Raw genomic sequence first — 18,363 nt, 5'->3', positions numbered from 1 at the left:
CTATTCCTCCTTGGTTACCCCTGCCACTATAACCCTGATTTCCCTGTCTCCATCCCCTTGCCCCTCTTTGACCACCCCATCCACGGGCGTTATGTGCTCCATCCCATGTTCGCTCTCAGCCTGTGTAGGTGGACAGTGTTGCAATCCCTGAGCATAATAAGCAACCTTACTTCCTAAAAACCTTCTTAAGTCAAAACAACCTGCATTTTCCTTTTCTATATCCTTGGTAAGAAAATCTTAGCCACCCAAATTGGCCCAGTCTGAAATCAATTATTTCACAAGCAAAGAATACTGTGGCAACATATTACCAAGGCATGACTGTATTTTAAGGAGATCCATATCATCTCCAGACATTAAACCTGCCTCATCCTTCCAACACAAATCATATTACCAATCTCTTCCTTCGCATCTTGCTTATATGCCAAAACAGTGAATATAGACTGCTTATTCTTCCATAATCTCAACATTTCAACTTCCACCTCATTCTACATTTTAGCACATCCTGCTGAAGTACTAAGCTCATAAACAACAATTAATTTAACAGTATCTTTGTAGAAACACATAATCGGTACCCAGCAGATATGCCAATACAGAAATCACATTTATGGGCACGCAACTACACACTCTGTCTCCCTCCTAGGAAACACGGATAGACACAATATAAAAGCAATCTTAAACTAACATCTCAAAATCTCCAATCCCATATAGCTATATCAGACCACAACTCCAACTATCCTCAGCCAAAACGCTAGTATTCAACAGCTAGTAAAACAGTTATTTGCTAGGTTATTTAGCTGGCATTCTTATCAGTATCACTAGACTGTAACAAACTGATTCACATATAATTTTAAAACAATACAGCAACATATAAATTAAACCACTTTCCAGTTAAACTTCACACTTCACACATTATCACAATCACCATTTACACAGAATAAACCGTTAACAGCTGTAATCACAACATATTTTTATGGTATACCAATATTAGATTAGATTCATTTTAGGGATTCTTATGTATACATTTTCTTAATTAACTTCATTACTTTACTCTACTATAGTATTGTATATAAAGAAAGGATCCATTTATATAGCGCGCTCATAACTCAACTATTTGTATAAAACTTCCATTAACTAATCTGAGATGCTTCTGCATCAACTTACATCTTATAGAAATTGAACAAACATCTGGATCAGATTACACAGACATGGTTTCACCAGAATCTTTCAGAACTCTCAGAGACTTAAAAAAAAATTATTCTATACCATGTTTAAAAGGCATGGCAAACCTTAGACCGGTCAGTCTCCAAGAGCCTTAGTACAACAGGTAGAAACCTTTGTCAATGATCTCTGATCCAGGCTATATACCACAATTTAAAATAACACATAATGTGAGACATAGAAGACACAAGCAGTAGTTATTGTACTGGATCATCTAAGGCATCTGTAGCAATAAAAAGGTTAACTTACAGCACAAAATAAAGCATGTGTTGGACCGCTGAAAATTTAAAATGTTACTCTGTTATTTTCAAACAAAAATCATATTTAGTATGGATCCTTTGCAACAAACACACAGGGCAGGGAAGATGTGCTGATTGGTGTTCTATACAATTAATCCCATATGGGGAATTAACTTTCAAATACTAATGAAGTGTCTCTTTTTTTTTGTCTCGGTATAAAATATACTGAGCTCATTATTTAAACAATTTAACACATTTACACTTATCCCACTCTCATAGAAAGTGTAGTGGGCTTATGGTATTTTAAAGCAACAATCATACCAGGCACACAGATCCCATGTGAAATAACTTACAATAAAACTTATACTTCTATGCGACAGAAAGAATAAAGCAAAAAGATTTAAGTAGGTCTATCAAGTACAACCTGTGAGTCATTTCTTTTCTAATACACAGTACTGCTATCTTGCAAAAAGATAAGTCCTGCGCTCACTCCCATCACTACTGGGCAGCAGCAAGGACTACAACACACATCAGCCCCAATATATCATAAAAACCAAAGAAAAACAAGTTACCTGCGTTCTCTCCTTAATCCCTATGTATTTTAAAAACCTCCATTTGTTTAAAAGTACTGCTATCTTATATATACACATATATATATATACACACATCTATACATATATACACACATATATACATACATACATATATACATACACACACATATACATGTACACATATTGGTCACTCAGGACCTGAACTCACATTTCCCATACTCAGAGTGGGGACACTACTAACTTACCAAAGTGTGTCCCCAATATAGACAAACAATCACCCACAAAGAACACTTAAGACAAACAAAGGTGACCGGGAGAAAGAGAAGTTTGGGTTATACTTATAGATCTATAAACCGTGCTCCTCAGAACACCTATAGTCTTAATAAACCGGAGACCTCTTATGGTCTCAAAAACCTGTATCTACCTGAGATACCCTGTATCTATCTTAGATACTAACCTGGGTTACCAAAACCCTATATATTTAGACCAAATGTCTAATAAACCGGAGACCTCTTATAGTCTCAATATAAACTGGAGACCTCTCATGGTCTCAATATAACTAGAGTCCTTACACCTTTCCTACTGGATACAGTCTTACTAAACCAAAGGGAATCATAGACAATCAGTGTCAATTAAGACACAAAAAGGCTACTTACCCAATGGTTTTGCTGTTTGCTGATCCCACTTCTAGACACCAAGCTGAAAGGGTTAATGCTGTCTTGGACTCAATTCCCTCAATTCTGTATCTCTCGGTCACCACATCAATTGACGGGAGAAACTTGCTCAGCAAATAACAGACACACGAAAGGTGCATGACAAGTTCTCAATTTGTATTACTGTGAATCGGGCATTTATACAATTGTATTTACATGTGTCATGAGATATGCCATTCAGAATATAAGATTGATTACTTCCTTAAATATCACATGTTAAATAGATAGATAAGACCTTCTTTGAATATGTCTGGATCCGAGGCCAGACATCCTGAGTATTTAGCATTGTCTTACATCCTATAGAATTGTAAGTCTGTCACACTCAATCATATTAGATCATCCTATACAATTGTATACTAAGCATAGTATCACATTGTCAGACATCCTAAAAGGAAAAATGTCATTGTCCAAGTTTTGCCACACTCAGCATATCTATGACGTACATTAAATTTTAGCATACAAAGCAAAAAGTAGTTTAACAAGTCAGCAATAATGATAATACATCTTATAAAATGATATGAGAAATTAACTAATATTTCTTACAAACACATGCGCGGTTCGATCCGCCCCCTATTCGTTATCATTGAGTAAACTTTGACTCTGTGCCTCACAGTCAGCAGACACATTCCAGCCAATCAGCAGCAGACCCTCCGTTCCAGACCCTCCCACCTCCTGTACAGCATCAATTTTAGATTCATTCTGAAGCTGCATTCTTAGATAGAGGAGGGAAAGTGTAGCTGCTGCTCATTTGATAGGGAAATGTATAGCTAGGCTAGTGTATTCAGTGTCCACTACAGTCACTCATATCTGGTGGCACAATAGCGTGCATTTAAAAACCCACAAACTTTTTTTTCACTGTAATAGATTGAATAGCAGTTAGTTGTCTGCAAGCGTCTGTGTGTCAGGCTCACAGTGGATACTGTGCCCACTTGCCCAGTGCCACCACTCATATCTGGTGTCACAATAGCTTGCATTTAAAAACAAACAACTTTTTTCACTGTAATAGATTAATTAGCAGTTAGTTGTCTGCAAGCGTCTGTGTGTCAGGCCAACAGCGTGTACTCTGCCAGTGTGCACAGTGCTACTCATATCTGGTGTCACAATAGCGTGCATTTAAAAACAAAAAACTTTTTTCACTGTTATAGATTGAATAGCCGTTGTCTGCAAGCATCTGTGTCAGGCCAACAGCGTGTACTCTGCCAACCTCTGCCACTGCACAGTGCCACTCATATCTGGTCTCACAGTAGCTTGCACGCATAGTACCATTAATCCAAAAAAAAAAATGACAGGCAGAGGCAGGCCACCCCGCAGGGGCCATCGTGGTCGTGGTGCTGTGATTCCCCTTTGCCCTAGAATAATGCCCAGTTTTCAGAGGCCACGTACCCTGAACTTGAAAAGTTCTGAGGACATAGTTGACTGGCTAACACAGGACACCCAATCTTCTACAGCTTCCGCTCGGAACCTTGACGCACCATCCTCCTCCAGCTTAGCTTCAGGCACCTCTCAAGATATTCACCCGCCTGCCGCCACCACCAACACTAGCACCACAGCCGCTTTACTTGGTATGTCAGAGGAGTTATTCACACACCCGTTTGAAGAAATGAGTGATGCGCAACCATTATTGCCAGAGGATGAAGATAAAAGGGATATGTCTCAGGCAGGCAGCATTACACACATGGACGTACGGTGTGATGTGATGATGATGATGTTGTACCCGCTGCTGCTTCCTTTGCTGAGTTGTCAGATACAAGTGAAGCGGTTGATGATGACGATGCGTCCATGGATGTCACGTGGGTGCCCGCTCGGCAAGAACAGGACGAAAGTTCAGATGGGGAGACAGAGAGGAGGAGGAGGAGACGAGTTGGAAGCAGGGGGAGGTTGTCGCAAGGAGCTATGGCACAGTCAGACAGCATGCATCGGCACCCGGGGTTAGCCCGACAGCACACCAATCAACGCATGCTGTGTCCACCACCAGAATGCCGTCATTGCAGAGCTCAGCAGTGTACCATTTTTTTGGTGTTTCTGCCTCTGACAACAGCGATGTCATTTGCAACCTGTGCCAAAAGAAACTGAGTCGTGGGAAGTCCAACACCCACCTAGGTACAACTGCTTTGCATAGGCACATGATCGCACATCACAAACGCCTATGGGATCAACACATGAGTACAAGCCGCACACAAACTCAAAGCCGCCATCCTCCTCCTGGTCCAGCATCTTCAGCCACGTCAACCACTGCTGTCCTCCTTGCCCCCTCTCAACCATCCGCCACTCCGTCTCTTGCCTTGAGCAGTTCCCGCTCATCTGCCCACAGTCAGGTGTCTGTCAAGGACATGTTTGAGCGTAAGAAGCCAATGTCAGAAAGTCACCCCCTTGCCCAGCATCTGGGTGTGCAGGCTTGACCTGTGGCCTGAGCTATCCCAATTTGCGATAGAACTTCTGGCCTGCCCCGCTTCAAGTGTCCTGTCAGAAAGGACCTTCAGTGCAGCAGGAGGTATTGTCACTGAGAAGAGAAGTTGCCTAGGTCAAAAAAGTCTAGATTACCTCACCTTTATTAAGATGAATGAGGGATGGATCCCGAAGGGACTGACAGTGGGCGATACATTCGACTAAAGGCCTGATGAGATGAGCTGCCTTGGGCAAAAAATGGTGACCCTATGTAGGAGGAACAGTTCCTATTCTGCTCTGTGTCTGTGTGTATCAGGGTCCCTGAAGACAGGTGTCAATCCATATCTGCCAAGTGACCCTATGTAGGGGGAACAGTCCCTATTCTGTTCTGTGTCAGTGTGTATCAGGGTCTCTGAGGACAGGTGTCAATCCATATGTCAAGGTGTCAATATGTCATATGTCCGGTGTCAATCCATATCCTTTGTGATTTAGGAAAGTTAGGTGATTTATGCCCTTTATGGATTAAAACCAGACTCTGCATCAACTGTGTAATTTTCCATGGGAGTTTTGCCATGGATCCCCCTCCGGCATGCCACAGTCCAGGTGTTAGTCCCCTTGAAACAACTTTTCCATCACTATTGTGGCCAGAAAGAGTCCCTGTGTGTTTGAAAATTCGCCTGCCCATTGAAGTCAATGGCGGTTCGCCGGTTCGCGAACGTTTGAGGAAGTTCGCTTTCGCCGTTCGCGAACCGAAAATTTTATGTTTGCGACATCACTACTGTCTATATCATTCTGAGTTGCTAGATGCTTTCTTGCGTGTGTAGTAATGGACAGTACATGAAAATTCTGTGCTGCAGAATTCCTGAGTGGTGGCTGACTTTATTTCCATCTTGTAGCATTTAAATTCTACATGCTACAGGGAAATGCTCTTCATGTGCTGCCTTCCACTATGTACAGTTGACGTGGAGGATACAACCAAAGTGCTCACCACCCATGTAGATGTCTGTCATGATACTCACCATACTTCCCCCTTAACAATATTGTCCGAACTTACTGGCACATTCACTTTCTACAACAGACATCCTATCTTCTGTGAAAAAGCGTTGTATCTTTTGAAAAATTCGCTATTCTATGTCTGCTATTTAACCAAAGTGCTGACATGCCTGAGTCAGTGCTTTCCATGCAAGTCAAGTGTTGTGTAACCTCTGATAGCCTTAGGCTGCTTGATGCCTTGAATGTAATATTTGTGTTCTGACTTCATGGTGAAGGGTGGAGTCTGCAATTCTATATTTCATAACTCTCTTTATAGTAACTTGTCAAATGAACGTGAACCAATGCTCTCTCATATATTGCTTCTTTCCTTCAAATTAACATTGTGTGTAGCCTTCTAAGAATTAAGGACATACGAGTAGTTTGTGTAAATGTAACAGACTGCTGCATGGTCCTAATAGTTCAAAAAGAAAGCTGATTGTCCAGAACAAACCTACAAGAAATTGGTAATGTTTTGTACCCTCAAGACTTTTATCAAGGGTTTGATAAAGGCCTTGAGGAGAAAAAATATCACCAATTTACTTGGCACCTTAATACAGGATCATAATTCTTGAATGTTTGTATTGGGAAATTCATTTTCTATTTGATAATACACATGACTACTGTTTCGGATGGTGTCTGTGCACCCTGGGGGTTTCCCAGTGTCCTTCATCTAGCTTTATGTTGCTTAGTGTTTAAAGGAACACTCTAAGCATATAAAGCACTTGCACAATCTGTTTAATTTTGAATGTGAAGTTTCACAGCTAATGGCAGATAATTGAGCAGCAAGATGATCTGTAAACCAAAAAACTGCTTCATTAAGCTAAAGTTGTTTTGATTCCTATAATGTCCCTTTAATAAACAATTGGCAATCATTAGCAATCAAGCTTTTTTTTTTTTTTAGAACTATTGCATCCTGTGTGTGTGTGTGTGTGTGCCTACTCTTGATACATCAAGCAAGTCCAGTACTCCATTTTACTCCACAAGATGGCACTGTTCCTTAAAAGTTTTTTTACATATACTAATTATATATATATATATATATATATATATATATATATATATATATATATATATATATATATATATATATATATATAGTATATGTAAAAAAAACTTTTAAGGAAAAGTGCCATCTTGTGGAGTAAAATGGAGTACTGGACTTGCTTGATGTATCAAGAGTAGGCTGAGCTTCATTAGCCTGGTCTAAGAACAATTCAGTTTTCAGCTATCCCATTAGAACCAGCTCTCTAGTATTGCCTAATTTACCTGAAATTTTATAAATTTGCCTTCCAATGCAAATCCCTGTTAAAATATAATGTAACCTTGTGATCCATTCCATTTCTTAGAGAAATAAAATGGACGCATAATCATTTGGTAGCTGTGTAAATGTGTACATTGTGAGGACATAATGTTTGTTTGTATCCTTCCGCATGACTTATCTATACATGTGTATTACGGTTACAGAGCCACTATTCTTTCGAGAAAGCATCTGCAGCTCTTGGCATTGGAACAGAGAATGTGATTGCTGTGAATTGTGATGAAAGGTAAGCTTTTAAATAGCCATTGTTAAATACAAACCCTTTTCCCAAACTAACAAAGCCACCAAGTAGAAAACCAAACTAGAAGTGTTTTGTTGTCAAATCCTACTCTATGTATTTTTTTCCCTTCAATTTAAAAGGAGAGGTTAAACCCAGCATATATCACTATTAATATGCATGAACATTGTCCGGGTGCATGACTTACCATTTTAGGTAGTTTTTCACTTGTATAGCCCGTTCTGGTATGACAAAAATGTTGCGTTTTACAAAGAGCGAATTGTCAAATCAAAGCAGCCCTGGGAAAAAAAAATCTCTGCCAGCCCCATAAGTCATTGTGCCAAATATTGTCGCTTGTAATATGTAAGGCTATGTCTTGCCACCCCAGATGATTGAGAGACATAGCCTTACATTTTACATATATTGCTTTTTCTAATATAAAATATTGGTCCTTTCAGAGTAAAACTTTTAATTATACAGTAAGCATACTCACATGCAGACACCGACAATCTCACTCACACACAAGCTCATTGATACCCAGCCTCATAGACAAATAATCTCACTGATATACATAAGCTCATTGACATAAAAACACAAGCTTACTCATTAGCAGGCACACATACACACACATGCAAACAAGCTCACTCACTAGCAGGTGCACACACACACACAGCTTAATGTAGTGGTTCTGGTGTCTATAGCCTGTCCCTGCAGGCTTGTCAATGTAAACACTGACTTTTAAGAGAAAAAGCAGTGTTTACATTGCTTCCTAGTGAAACCTCTAGTGACAGACACTCAGACGGTCACTAGAGGTGCTTCCTTTGTCAGTGCGGATTGGTTGGAAACTCTGTCTCTGCTCCCCATTAATGAGACAGGGGACGGAATATGATATCATATTCCGTCCCCGGTCTCAGTAAGTAGGGGGCGGGGGAGCAGAGACAGAAGAGCCAGCTCCCCCTGCGGCCGCCATCAGAGCTCTCCCTGTGGCCGCAGCTCACCCAGATGTCTCCCCGGCTCCACGTGTCGATGGCCCACCGGGAAATTTCCCAGTATCCCAGTGGGCCAATCCGGCCCTGCATATGCTGGAATACTTTGGCCTGGTTTGCCTGCCAAGCTAAAATGTCTTTGCTATAATCTTTGAATCTTCTTGGGGATACAAAGTCAAATTCACTCTTACTGCATGCTTTATTTACATAAAAAAAGCTGGAAGATGCTTCATGGATCTGTAGGGTTTTGTTGTGTTTTTTTTTTTTTTTTGTCAATTGACAAAAACTCAGTTTGGTAAATGAATGTACTACCTGTAACATTTAGCCTCATCTTGCGTCATTTGCGCCCAGCGGCCATGCGTCTGTGTACCTGACTCCTGCAACATGTTGATGGACACCGGCCACTGCGGATCCATTCCAAATTCTAGCCCCATGTTGATGACGACGTCGCCGTGCGCGTGATGTCACGCGGAAGACGTGCACGTTCTGGGGTCAAAGGTCGATTTCCAGCCAGTCAGAGCTAAAATAGGCTTATTTAAACTCCTTTATGCCTTTTCATCATTACCCTGTCATAGTTTCCCTAGTGGTTGTCCGAGAGTATGTTTCTGAGAGTTTACTTCTGGTTATTGACTTTGACTTTGTATTGACTTCCCTGTATTCTGGTATCCCTGACTTCTGGCTTTCCTTAATCGTTGTCTCTTTCTGTATCCCCGACCTAGGCTAGTATTCTGACTATTCTCTGGTACCTCTGGTCCGGCCATTCTAAGGCCCGGTAAGACGTTACCTTTTAGTCCTAGGTGTGACACAATTCTACGTGCTGGATCAAATAGTAATACTGACACTACTATACAGGGGCATTAACTTCTTGGAAAATATCACGGTCTGCAGGATCTATCAGACCTAACCCTCAAACTATTATACAGATCGCTATATAGCAATATCTATATGCACTGGTGATCTATTTTGTCATAAATGATACATACAATGCTCCTGACAACAAGCCAATAAATCTTTATGATATGATTCTTTACACTTTCAATCCTTTCTCTGTAGTTAGAGCAGAGACATGGGAGTTCAATTGGCAAATTTTATTAAATGATATCCTTTAATACATTCCAAAACAAATTTACCTTATCGGTGTAATGTTTATCACAAATGTATCTCATTCATACAAGCATGTCATTTTAATTATATTTTTTAATTTGGTCAGGGGGAAGATGATTCCATCTGATTTGGAGGCAAAAATACTAAAGGCTAAAGCAGAGGTTAGTGGACTTTGTGTTATTGTTTTTGTGTTTTTTTTTTAATACTGATTTTTGTATCACTGGCGGTTCTAGTGGGGAGTGAACGCTAGCCTGCACCTCCTGGGCTAGAGTTCACTCTCGCGAGAACAGAGCGTTGCCATGGTAACCACGGCAACACTCCATGCTCGCGAGAGGAAACCCAGGGGAGCTGCAAGCTAGAGCTCCCGGGTCTCCTCTCCCTCCCGTGCCAGCGGACTGGTGAGGAAGATCTCTGGTCCATGAAGGCACACAGCAGGGCTGGCGCTTGGATAACACCGTCCCTGCAGGGGAGTGCATCAGCTCTGGGGGGAGCAATTGCTCGCCATCCCCCCCCCCCCCCCAGATCCGCCACTTTTGTACACTGATTTTTGTATGTCCAAGGTAGTAACTGAAATGGTGGTTATGATTTTATTTTTTCATATTTAAAAAAGAAAATAATTTTCTTACTCGTTGAGGGGTTTATTTAATATGCAGTGGAACGGACTGATTGTGGTAAATGTCACTCATCCTTTGTATTTAAAGATGGGATGGGATAACCTGAAAGACATGAAAGATATGTGTCACCTGTGGTTATAAAGCAATGCTGTTACTTATATTTAGCACTTAAATGCTGTCTCCATTCATTCTAAGCTTAACATGTCTTATTCAGGAGATCCGGCATCATATGAACTTTCCCACTACAAGGAGAAAGTGGACTATACCACATCAGAATTTTTTTTTTTATTTTTTTTTTTGCTCCCTTTGCCCAGAAATACCTGTTGAAGGGTGTAATATCCACATCCTTTCAATCTGGCAGAGTTTATAGTTTGGTTATAAGGAAACTAATGACCTTTTTAGAAATGCAGTTAATCATAACTAGGTGGGGTTTTTTTTTTAACCCCTTAACGACACATGACATGTGTGACATGTCATGATTCCCTTTTATTCCAGAAGTTTGGTCCTTAAGGGGTTAATTTATACCCCCCCCCCCCATCTTTATCAGTTTCAAATATTGCAACAACAGGAATATCATACACAGGAATAACTGGACGAAGAATGTTTCAAACTGTAAATTTGCTTTTCCAAGAACATTAATTGTATGTATGAAGCTGATTTTTGGGCATCATGCTCTTATGGAGTTATTTCATAAAGTGAGAAGGGTCAGGAACCCCTAGTGAAATTTACATTTAAGGCCAATGTAGCCAATCTGGAAACCAGCTTAAAAGTTAAATTTGAAAATCACTTTGAATTCCTGGCAATTCTCACTTTAGTAAATAACCTTGTTAAAATGTGACGTTGTGTAAAATATACACTGTGTGTTTTTGTATAATTTAAAAAACAAAACTTCTCTCTAATATTACTCCTGTTATTGTCAGGGATTTGTTCCATTTTATGTCAGTGCCACTGCTGGGACAACTGTATATGGAGCGTTTGATCCTATAGAAGACATTGCCGACATTTGTGAGAAGCACAATCTCTGGATGCATGTTGATGTAAGACAAATGTTTGAGCTTTTCAACTCCTGTGTCAGTTCAGTCAAGATTAAAGTTCATGATGCAGTAAAGTGTTGTTTTTTTTTGTTGTTGTTTTTTTCTCTTTTCCAAAAAGCCACATAACACCCACTTAAGTCCTATCCTGGTCAGTTGAAGTCAGTGTTGCAGAAATGATGCTTAATGTATTCTAGTATCTTGAATGGCTAAAAGCTTGACCGGAAAATGGGCTACATTAGCGTATTGAATGAGCAAAGTGCCCAGAGATTTAGCACCCTCCACTTCTCATCTCGAAGCGACGAGCCAGTAATACTGTAAAGACCAGTTCAACTTCTCCCTGTGGTCCCCAATGGCACAGTGAGCATTCTAAGAACCATCCGACTAGCTCTAACCCACAGTAGCTCAAAGTCCAGTAGTCGCCTGCAACGTAACATCCAAGTCCCAGCTGAATCTAAACAGAGCCTCCAAATGTCTCTTCCCTTGCCGGCCACTCAGAGTTGGGAGGTATACAGCCTATAAACTACCGGTCAGTTAGAGATCTCCTCATTCCGATTCTGCAGGGCTCGAAAGGGGGACACTCTCTCAAGGATTATGCGCTCCAGCACTAACTTAACCCACCAGTTCAGAGACAGGGCATCCGTATCCAGGGCTATAAATAAATAGCAGAGTTTAATAGTCTTAAATACTTTTTTTTTGACAGGCTGCATGGGGTGGTGGATTACTGCTGTCAAAAAAGCACTGCTTTAAATTGAATGGCATTAAAAGGTAAGTTAGACATAATAATCTAAACCTTAAAAAAAATAACCTTTTTAGAGTACTTTTTTATTGTTGCTGTTTTTGTATTGTAGGGCGAACTCTGTTACATGGAATCCTCATAAAATGATGGGTGTTCCCCTGCAGTGTTCTGCAGTCCTCACACGGGAAAAGGTAAACTACTAGCATGTGTACTGTGAAGATTGCAATATTGTCTAACAAACCTAACCAGAAATGCTGCACTAGCAAGCAGTTTGTAGGGCTATAAAAATTTTTTGTTTATGACTGAAGACTTTGTTTTTTTGTTTACCCTGCAACATAATTGTATAACTTATCAATTGGGAAGCAAACTAAGCTAACTGATAATCACATTAAGAGTGCAATTTGCAAATACCTACTCCATGGGGCTAAGCATTCTCTAATGGCCTGTTTTTTTTTTTGTTTTGTTTTTTTTTTGTTTTCAATGACTGTATAGAAAAGAGGGGGAAAAAAGTACTCTGTTTGAATTTTATGGTTTTACATATTTGACATAACAATCTTCTGTTCCTTAGCAGATCCTAAAATGTGAGGTCTGGACTTTGACTGGGCCATTGCAACACCTTGATTCTTTTCTTTTTCAGCCATTTTGTTGTAGATTGGCTCGTATGCTTAGGATCATTGTCTTGTTCCATGAACCAATTTTGGCCAGGCTTTAGCTGTCGGACAGATGGCCTCCTGCTGGTCTCTGGAATACTTTGGTATACATAGGAGTTCGTAGTCTACTCAATGACTGCAAGGCTCCCAGGTCCTGTAGCTGCAAAACAATCCAAAATATCACCCTCTACAACCGTGCTTGACCATTGGTAGGAGGTGTTTGTGCTGATATCCTATTTGGTTTTCACAAAACACGGCCATGTGCATTATAGCCACTCCACTTTGGACTCATCTGTCCAAAGGCCATTGTTCCAGAAGTCTTGTGGTTTGTTCAGATGCAACTTTGCCGTACTGCCATGTTCTTTTTAGAGAGAATGGTATTCTTCTGGCAACTCTTCCAAACAAACCATAGCTGTTCAGTCATTTTCTAATTTTACTGTCATGAACTTTAGCACTTAAAATGCAAACTGAAACCTGTAGAGTCTGAGATGTAACTGTTTGTTGTTTTGTTTTGTTTTTTGCAATTTCTCTGAGCATTGGGGTGAATTGTCAACAGTCTTGAATGTTTTTTCCACTTCTGAAAAATCTATTTTTCTCTCTCTCTCTCTCTCTCTCTCTCTCTCTCTCTCTCTCTCTCTCTCTCTCTCTCTCTCTCGATCTTTAAATTGGCCTTATAACCCTTCCCATTTTGATGGGCAGCAATAATTGCTTCTCTGAGATCATTGTGGATGTCTTTACTCCTTGGCATTGTGTTGGCACACACCTGAATTTCTCCACACCAGCAAATTGCTAAAACTTTGACTTTTATAGAGGTGGTCACACTTTCTGATGATCACTTAATCAAGGGCACTTAATTAGCAGCACCTGTCTGCTACTTAGCCTCTTAATGTGTTTATATAGCAAACACAGACGCAAAGGAATCCATGTTTAAAATGAAAGGAGGCAAAAATGTGATGCTTTGTTAAACTTATGTGCATATGCCCACCTAGAATCCTTTGCAGTAGTAAAATCACTGCAGATTAGTGATTTCTGTGGGAAAAGCCAAGTGCTGCCTGAGTCAATGCTGCACATGATGTTCTGCACGGAGACGCAGAACATTCCTCATAGAGATGCATTGCTTCAATGTATCTCTGAGGAGATGCTGACTGGCCGGATCGTTTTTTGGCTCTGCTCCCCCCCAACTCCCCACTAGCTCCTTGGCTGAGATAATCAGAATTGACCATATCCGCCAATTCTGATGATCTCAGCCAAGGAAGCAGGGCGGGGACAAAGCAAGCGCTGGTCGGCCCGTGCGAACTGGAATAAAGACCAGATTAAACCCTTTTTAATAGGGGCTGCCCATCTAATTCGTTTTTTTTTAACACTATATGATCGGGGATAGATGTATGTATTCCTGACCCTATAGTATAGAACATGAACTTTTAGGGTTGAATTTTAGATCTTAGAGGTTATCAAATCAAGCTATATTGTCAAGTTGCATAATTTCTGAGTCTCTAGAATGCGAAATGTATCGTGAATAACACTATAAATTGTGGGTCGACTATTTTGTATAAAAGTTTGGCACACCTCTAAATGGGCCCCATACCACATGGAGTGAAGCCATTTAGAATGTCACAATCTGGACATTAACAAGGCTTGGATTTTGCAGAGAATGCTCGAAACGAGCCTGAATTTCACCTGCACCCAACTATTGGGTTGCTGAAATCCAGACCTGGATTGTTAAAATATGGGTCTGGATTCAAAGCAAATCAGAACTATTTGCCTGCTGGCAGTGCGATCAGCCAAACCTTTAACCCTTAACAGGGCAACTGTGTGCCTCCACCCATTGGCAGCGAGTGGGGCTATTAATATTCACATGGTGGGTTTCAAAACTTGTAATGGGAATATTCCAAGAACATACATTATGTGTCAGTGTTTTTGTATTTTTTTTTATTTTAGTTGTGTGTTTTGTGAATATTCCAAAACCTATACTTTTTTGGGATTGGTTGGTTGTAAAAAGCACTGATGTGCATCCAGCTGACTGGTGTAGATTTGGTTGGGTTACACTAATTCAAACCGAAATGAGCTGTAGTAAATGAGAATTGCCATTCTCGTTGGAACAGATTTTACATTGACATGCATTTTCCCCTTCCCAACCATATTATCGGTAAAAATTATCTTAAAATATTTCTGTGTGTTTTTGTTTTAGGGTCTTTTGCAGGCATGTAACCAAATGCAAGCTACATATCTGTTCCAGCGTGACAAACACTATAATACAGCTTATGATACAGGAGACAAGACAATCCAGTGTGGAAGACATGTTGACATCTTTAAACTTTGGCTCATGTGGAAGGCAAAGGTAAGAACTTTACACTGTGTATGCATGCGATGAGCGCATAAGTGATGTCATCTACATAACCAAATTGCCTTGAAGAAATTTATTAAAAGGACTAAAACATTTTTCTGCAGAAAATCTAAAGTTGGAGTTGATGACTTTAACAGAAACTTATGACCTCTAATATTAAACACCACGCATCCCTAATATGAAGCAAGGTTACATGCTGTAGCGTTACTTACCTTATCCAGGGGCTGGCCGCGGTCCTCTCTTCGAGCCGCGCGCGGTCCTGCTGCTGCACGAGCCGCGTGCGGCTCATCCAACGGCAGCAACAAGAAGGCGGGCAGTGACCGCGAGAAGCGGTCACGTGTCCCGCCTGAATCTAAGAGCGCGGTGCTCGGGCGTGCTCTTAAAGAAACAGTGGGAGCCTAAATTGGCAAAAGGCTCCCATTGGCCCCTGTCATGCCACACTCCCCATACACTTACCTTTTGGGGGTGTGGATATGACAGGAGCCAATCACATTAATTTAGAAGGTATTTATACTCACCCTTTTCCCTTTAGCGCTTGTGGTGTTCAGTTGTGTTCCTTCGTATTGACCTTGGCTTTGTTTCTGACTACGTTATCTCTTTATCCTTATCTGTTCTGTTTGCTGGCTTGCTGTTTACTGTGTACCAGACCCCGGCTATTCCTAGTTTACGCTGTCTCTTTGTACCCTTGACCTCGGATCGTTCCTGACTCTGTCTCCTCTCATATACGTTGAGTCTGGCCATTCTAAGGTCCGGTAGACGTATCTCTCCTCTGTGTTGTCTTTTGTTAAGTTGAATCCTGCGAGTTGGGGTATATTTTCGTTACACATGCACAAAAGTATAAAGACTTACAGCTTTCCTTTAGCTTATAGAGGTGGGGGGATGCTAGGGTTGAAGATTGAATTTCATGCATGTTTACACTTGTCTGAATATCCACATGGTAAAATAAGACCGCCATGTGATTAGGGGAAAGACCTTAATACTCTTATTAAGAGTTTATAAGTATGTAGGGGCAGCACCCCTTCCTGTCTCAACAGAAATTTGCCTTTTAGCTGATACCGGCAAGGTGATTTATATGTTATAGCCCTATTCAGGGTATGTAGGGGTTTATAAACCACCCCTTTGTCTCAGATGTTTACACGTTGTCTGATACCAGCAAAGCTTATTATATGTGTAGAAGCCCTATAAAGGGTTAAATGTGAAAGGGTTTATAAAATACCCCTTCCTGTCTTACTGGAGATTCTTGGCTGATATCAGCATATCTAACGGCTAGTGTAGGAACTCGCCTATTGAGGTTTGCCTTGACGTGGCAGGTGAGCTTATATATTCAAATGGCCATTGGAATAAAACTAAAGAGCCTCCATTTTGTTTAAATGTACATGGGGATTTAGGCCAGAGCGCAGGTAATGTTCTCTTTGTTTTTAATATGTAAAATGTTGTTGTATTCCCCCCCCCCATTAATTTTAGGGTACAAGTGGCTTTGAACATCAAATAAATGGTTGTCTGGAACTTGCGCTGTATATATACAAAACTCTAAAGACAAAAGAGAACTTTCAACTAGTCTTTCCTGAAGAGGTAACGTTTAATGAATCCCTTCTTCATAAGTCTAAAGATGTAAAGTGGTGGGTGTGTTGTTGTGGAGGGGAGGGGGGGGGGGTGATATATAGTTATATATATATATTTTTTAACTATGGTTCTTCTTTAAAAAGAACAATCTGTTGGCTGTTGCCTTGCAGAGGCTGTATAAAGTACTGTTCACTTATGTACAAAACCTTTGTCCAATGAAGGAAAACATTACTGCAATAATTATGTAAGGGGTTAGACACATTGTATACTGTTTTACTTATTTGATGTTTTCACCTTGTATCTTAGCCTGAACACACCAATGTCTGTTTCTGGTATATTCCACCAAGTTTAAGAGGAATTCAAAGAGATTATGAATGGAAAGCAAAACTGCATAAGGTAAAGTGTGTGTGTGTGTGTGTGGGGGGGGGGGGTATAATATATATATGTGTGTGTGTGTGTGTGTGTATATATATATGTGTGTGTGTGTGTGTATATATGTGTGTATGTGTGTGTGTGTGTGTATATATGTGTGTGTGTGTGTGTGTGTGTGTGTGTGTGTATATATATATGTGTGTGTGTGTGTGTGTGTGTGTGTGTGTGTGTGTATATATATATGTGTGTGTGTGTGTGTGTGTGTGTGTGTGTGTATATATATATGTGTGTGTGTGTGTGTGTGTGTGTATATATATATGTGTGTGTGTGTGTGTGTGTGTGTGTGTGTGTGTGTGTGTATATATATATATGTGTGTGTGTATATATATATGTGTGTGTGTGTGTGTGTATATAAATTTTATATTATTATTTATATTATATATATTTATTTTTCCTCTTTCAGGTTGCTCCCATGATTAAAGCGCATATGATGGAAGAAGGCACAGTGATGGTTGGATACCAGCCACTGGGTGACAAACCTAACTTCTTCAGAATGGTGTTTTCAAACCCAGCAACTACAAAATCTGATGCAGACTTCCTCTTAGAAGAAATTGAAAAACTTGGGAAAAATATCCAATTTATGTAATCTCTAAATGTTACTCTCGATGTTATATTTTTGTGTACATTGTTTAAGCTTTATGATTTTTTTTTTTTTTGTAATAAATTTTATTTATCAATTTTTTTTTTTTTTTCTGAGATAATTAGAGCTTGGTCCCCGCAGGTACCAGTAGGGGTGCAAAAACTGTAACACCATGCACTCAGCCATGTTGCCAGCGGGAGAGACTTTTCTCCAATATAGGTGAATTAGACCTTTAGCAACATTAGGGATTCTGAACGTTTTCATATATTTAGTTTTTTTTTTTTTTTTTTTAGCATTTTAGAGTTTATATTTTTACTTAAATGTCCTTGAAGCACATTTTATCACTTAAGAGGATTTGTAAGTATTCTTTCTAACTCAATCCTTGATCACTGGCTTCAGCTGTCAAAACTCTGGTCTGCTTGGATTATTAGTGTGTGTGTGTGTGTGTGTGTGTGTGTATATATATATATATATATATATATATATTTTAATTCTATTCAGTAATACTGTATAGGTTTTTCTAATTATGTAAATATCTACAGATCACTGCATATAGCCATAGGTCTAAAAACATCTAACATAACCAGAATGTTACTGTATATGAAACTGCATGAAATATTCATGGGATTATGTTGCTGTAGGTG

At 40.0% G+C, this 18,363-nt stretch overlaps 1 protein-coding gene across 1 annotated transcript in view; it reads left to right on the top strand.

Annotated features, from left to right (window-relative positions):
• The window catches only part of LOC134608744 (glutamate decarboxylase 1-like), a 32,705-nt gene extending 14,953 nt beyond the window's left edge, over positions 1–17,752 (top strand). The window contains exons 7-15 of the mRNA XM_063451826.1: positions 7,606–7,685; positions 9,873–9,927; positions 11,301–11,417; positions 12,115–12,179; positions 12,263–12,341; positions 14,989–15,138; positions 16,609–16,716; positions 17,014–17,103; positions 17,543–17,752. Coding sequence (XP_063307896.1) covers positions 7,606–7,685; positions 9,873–9,927; positions 11,301–11,417; positions 12,115–12,179; positions 12,263–12,341; positions 14,989–15,138; positions 16,609–16,716; positions 17,014–17,103; positions 17,543–17,725 — 927 coding nt within the window. The 3' untranslated portion in view covers positions 17,726–17,752. The remainder of the gene's footprint in view (positions 1–7,605; positions 7,686–9,872; positions 9,928–11,300; positions 11,418–12,114; positions 12,180–12,262; positions 12,342–14,988; positions 15,139–16,608; positions 16,717–17,013; positions 17,104–17,542) is intronic.
• Positions 17,753–18,363: the final 611 nt, after the last annotated feature.

This window comes from Pelobates fuscus, chromosome 4 (genome assembly GCF_036172605.1).
Source record: "Pelobates fuscus isolate aPelFus1 chromosome 4, aPelFus1.pri, whole genome shotgun sequence".
NCBI classification, from domain to species: domain Eukaryota; kingdom Metazoa; phylum Chordata; class Amphibia; order Anura; family Pelobatidae; genus Pelobates; species Pelobates fuscus.
This window is presented reverse-complemented; position numbering and strand designations above follow the sequence as displayed.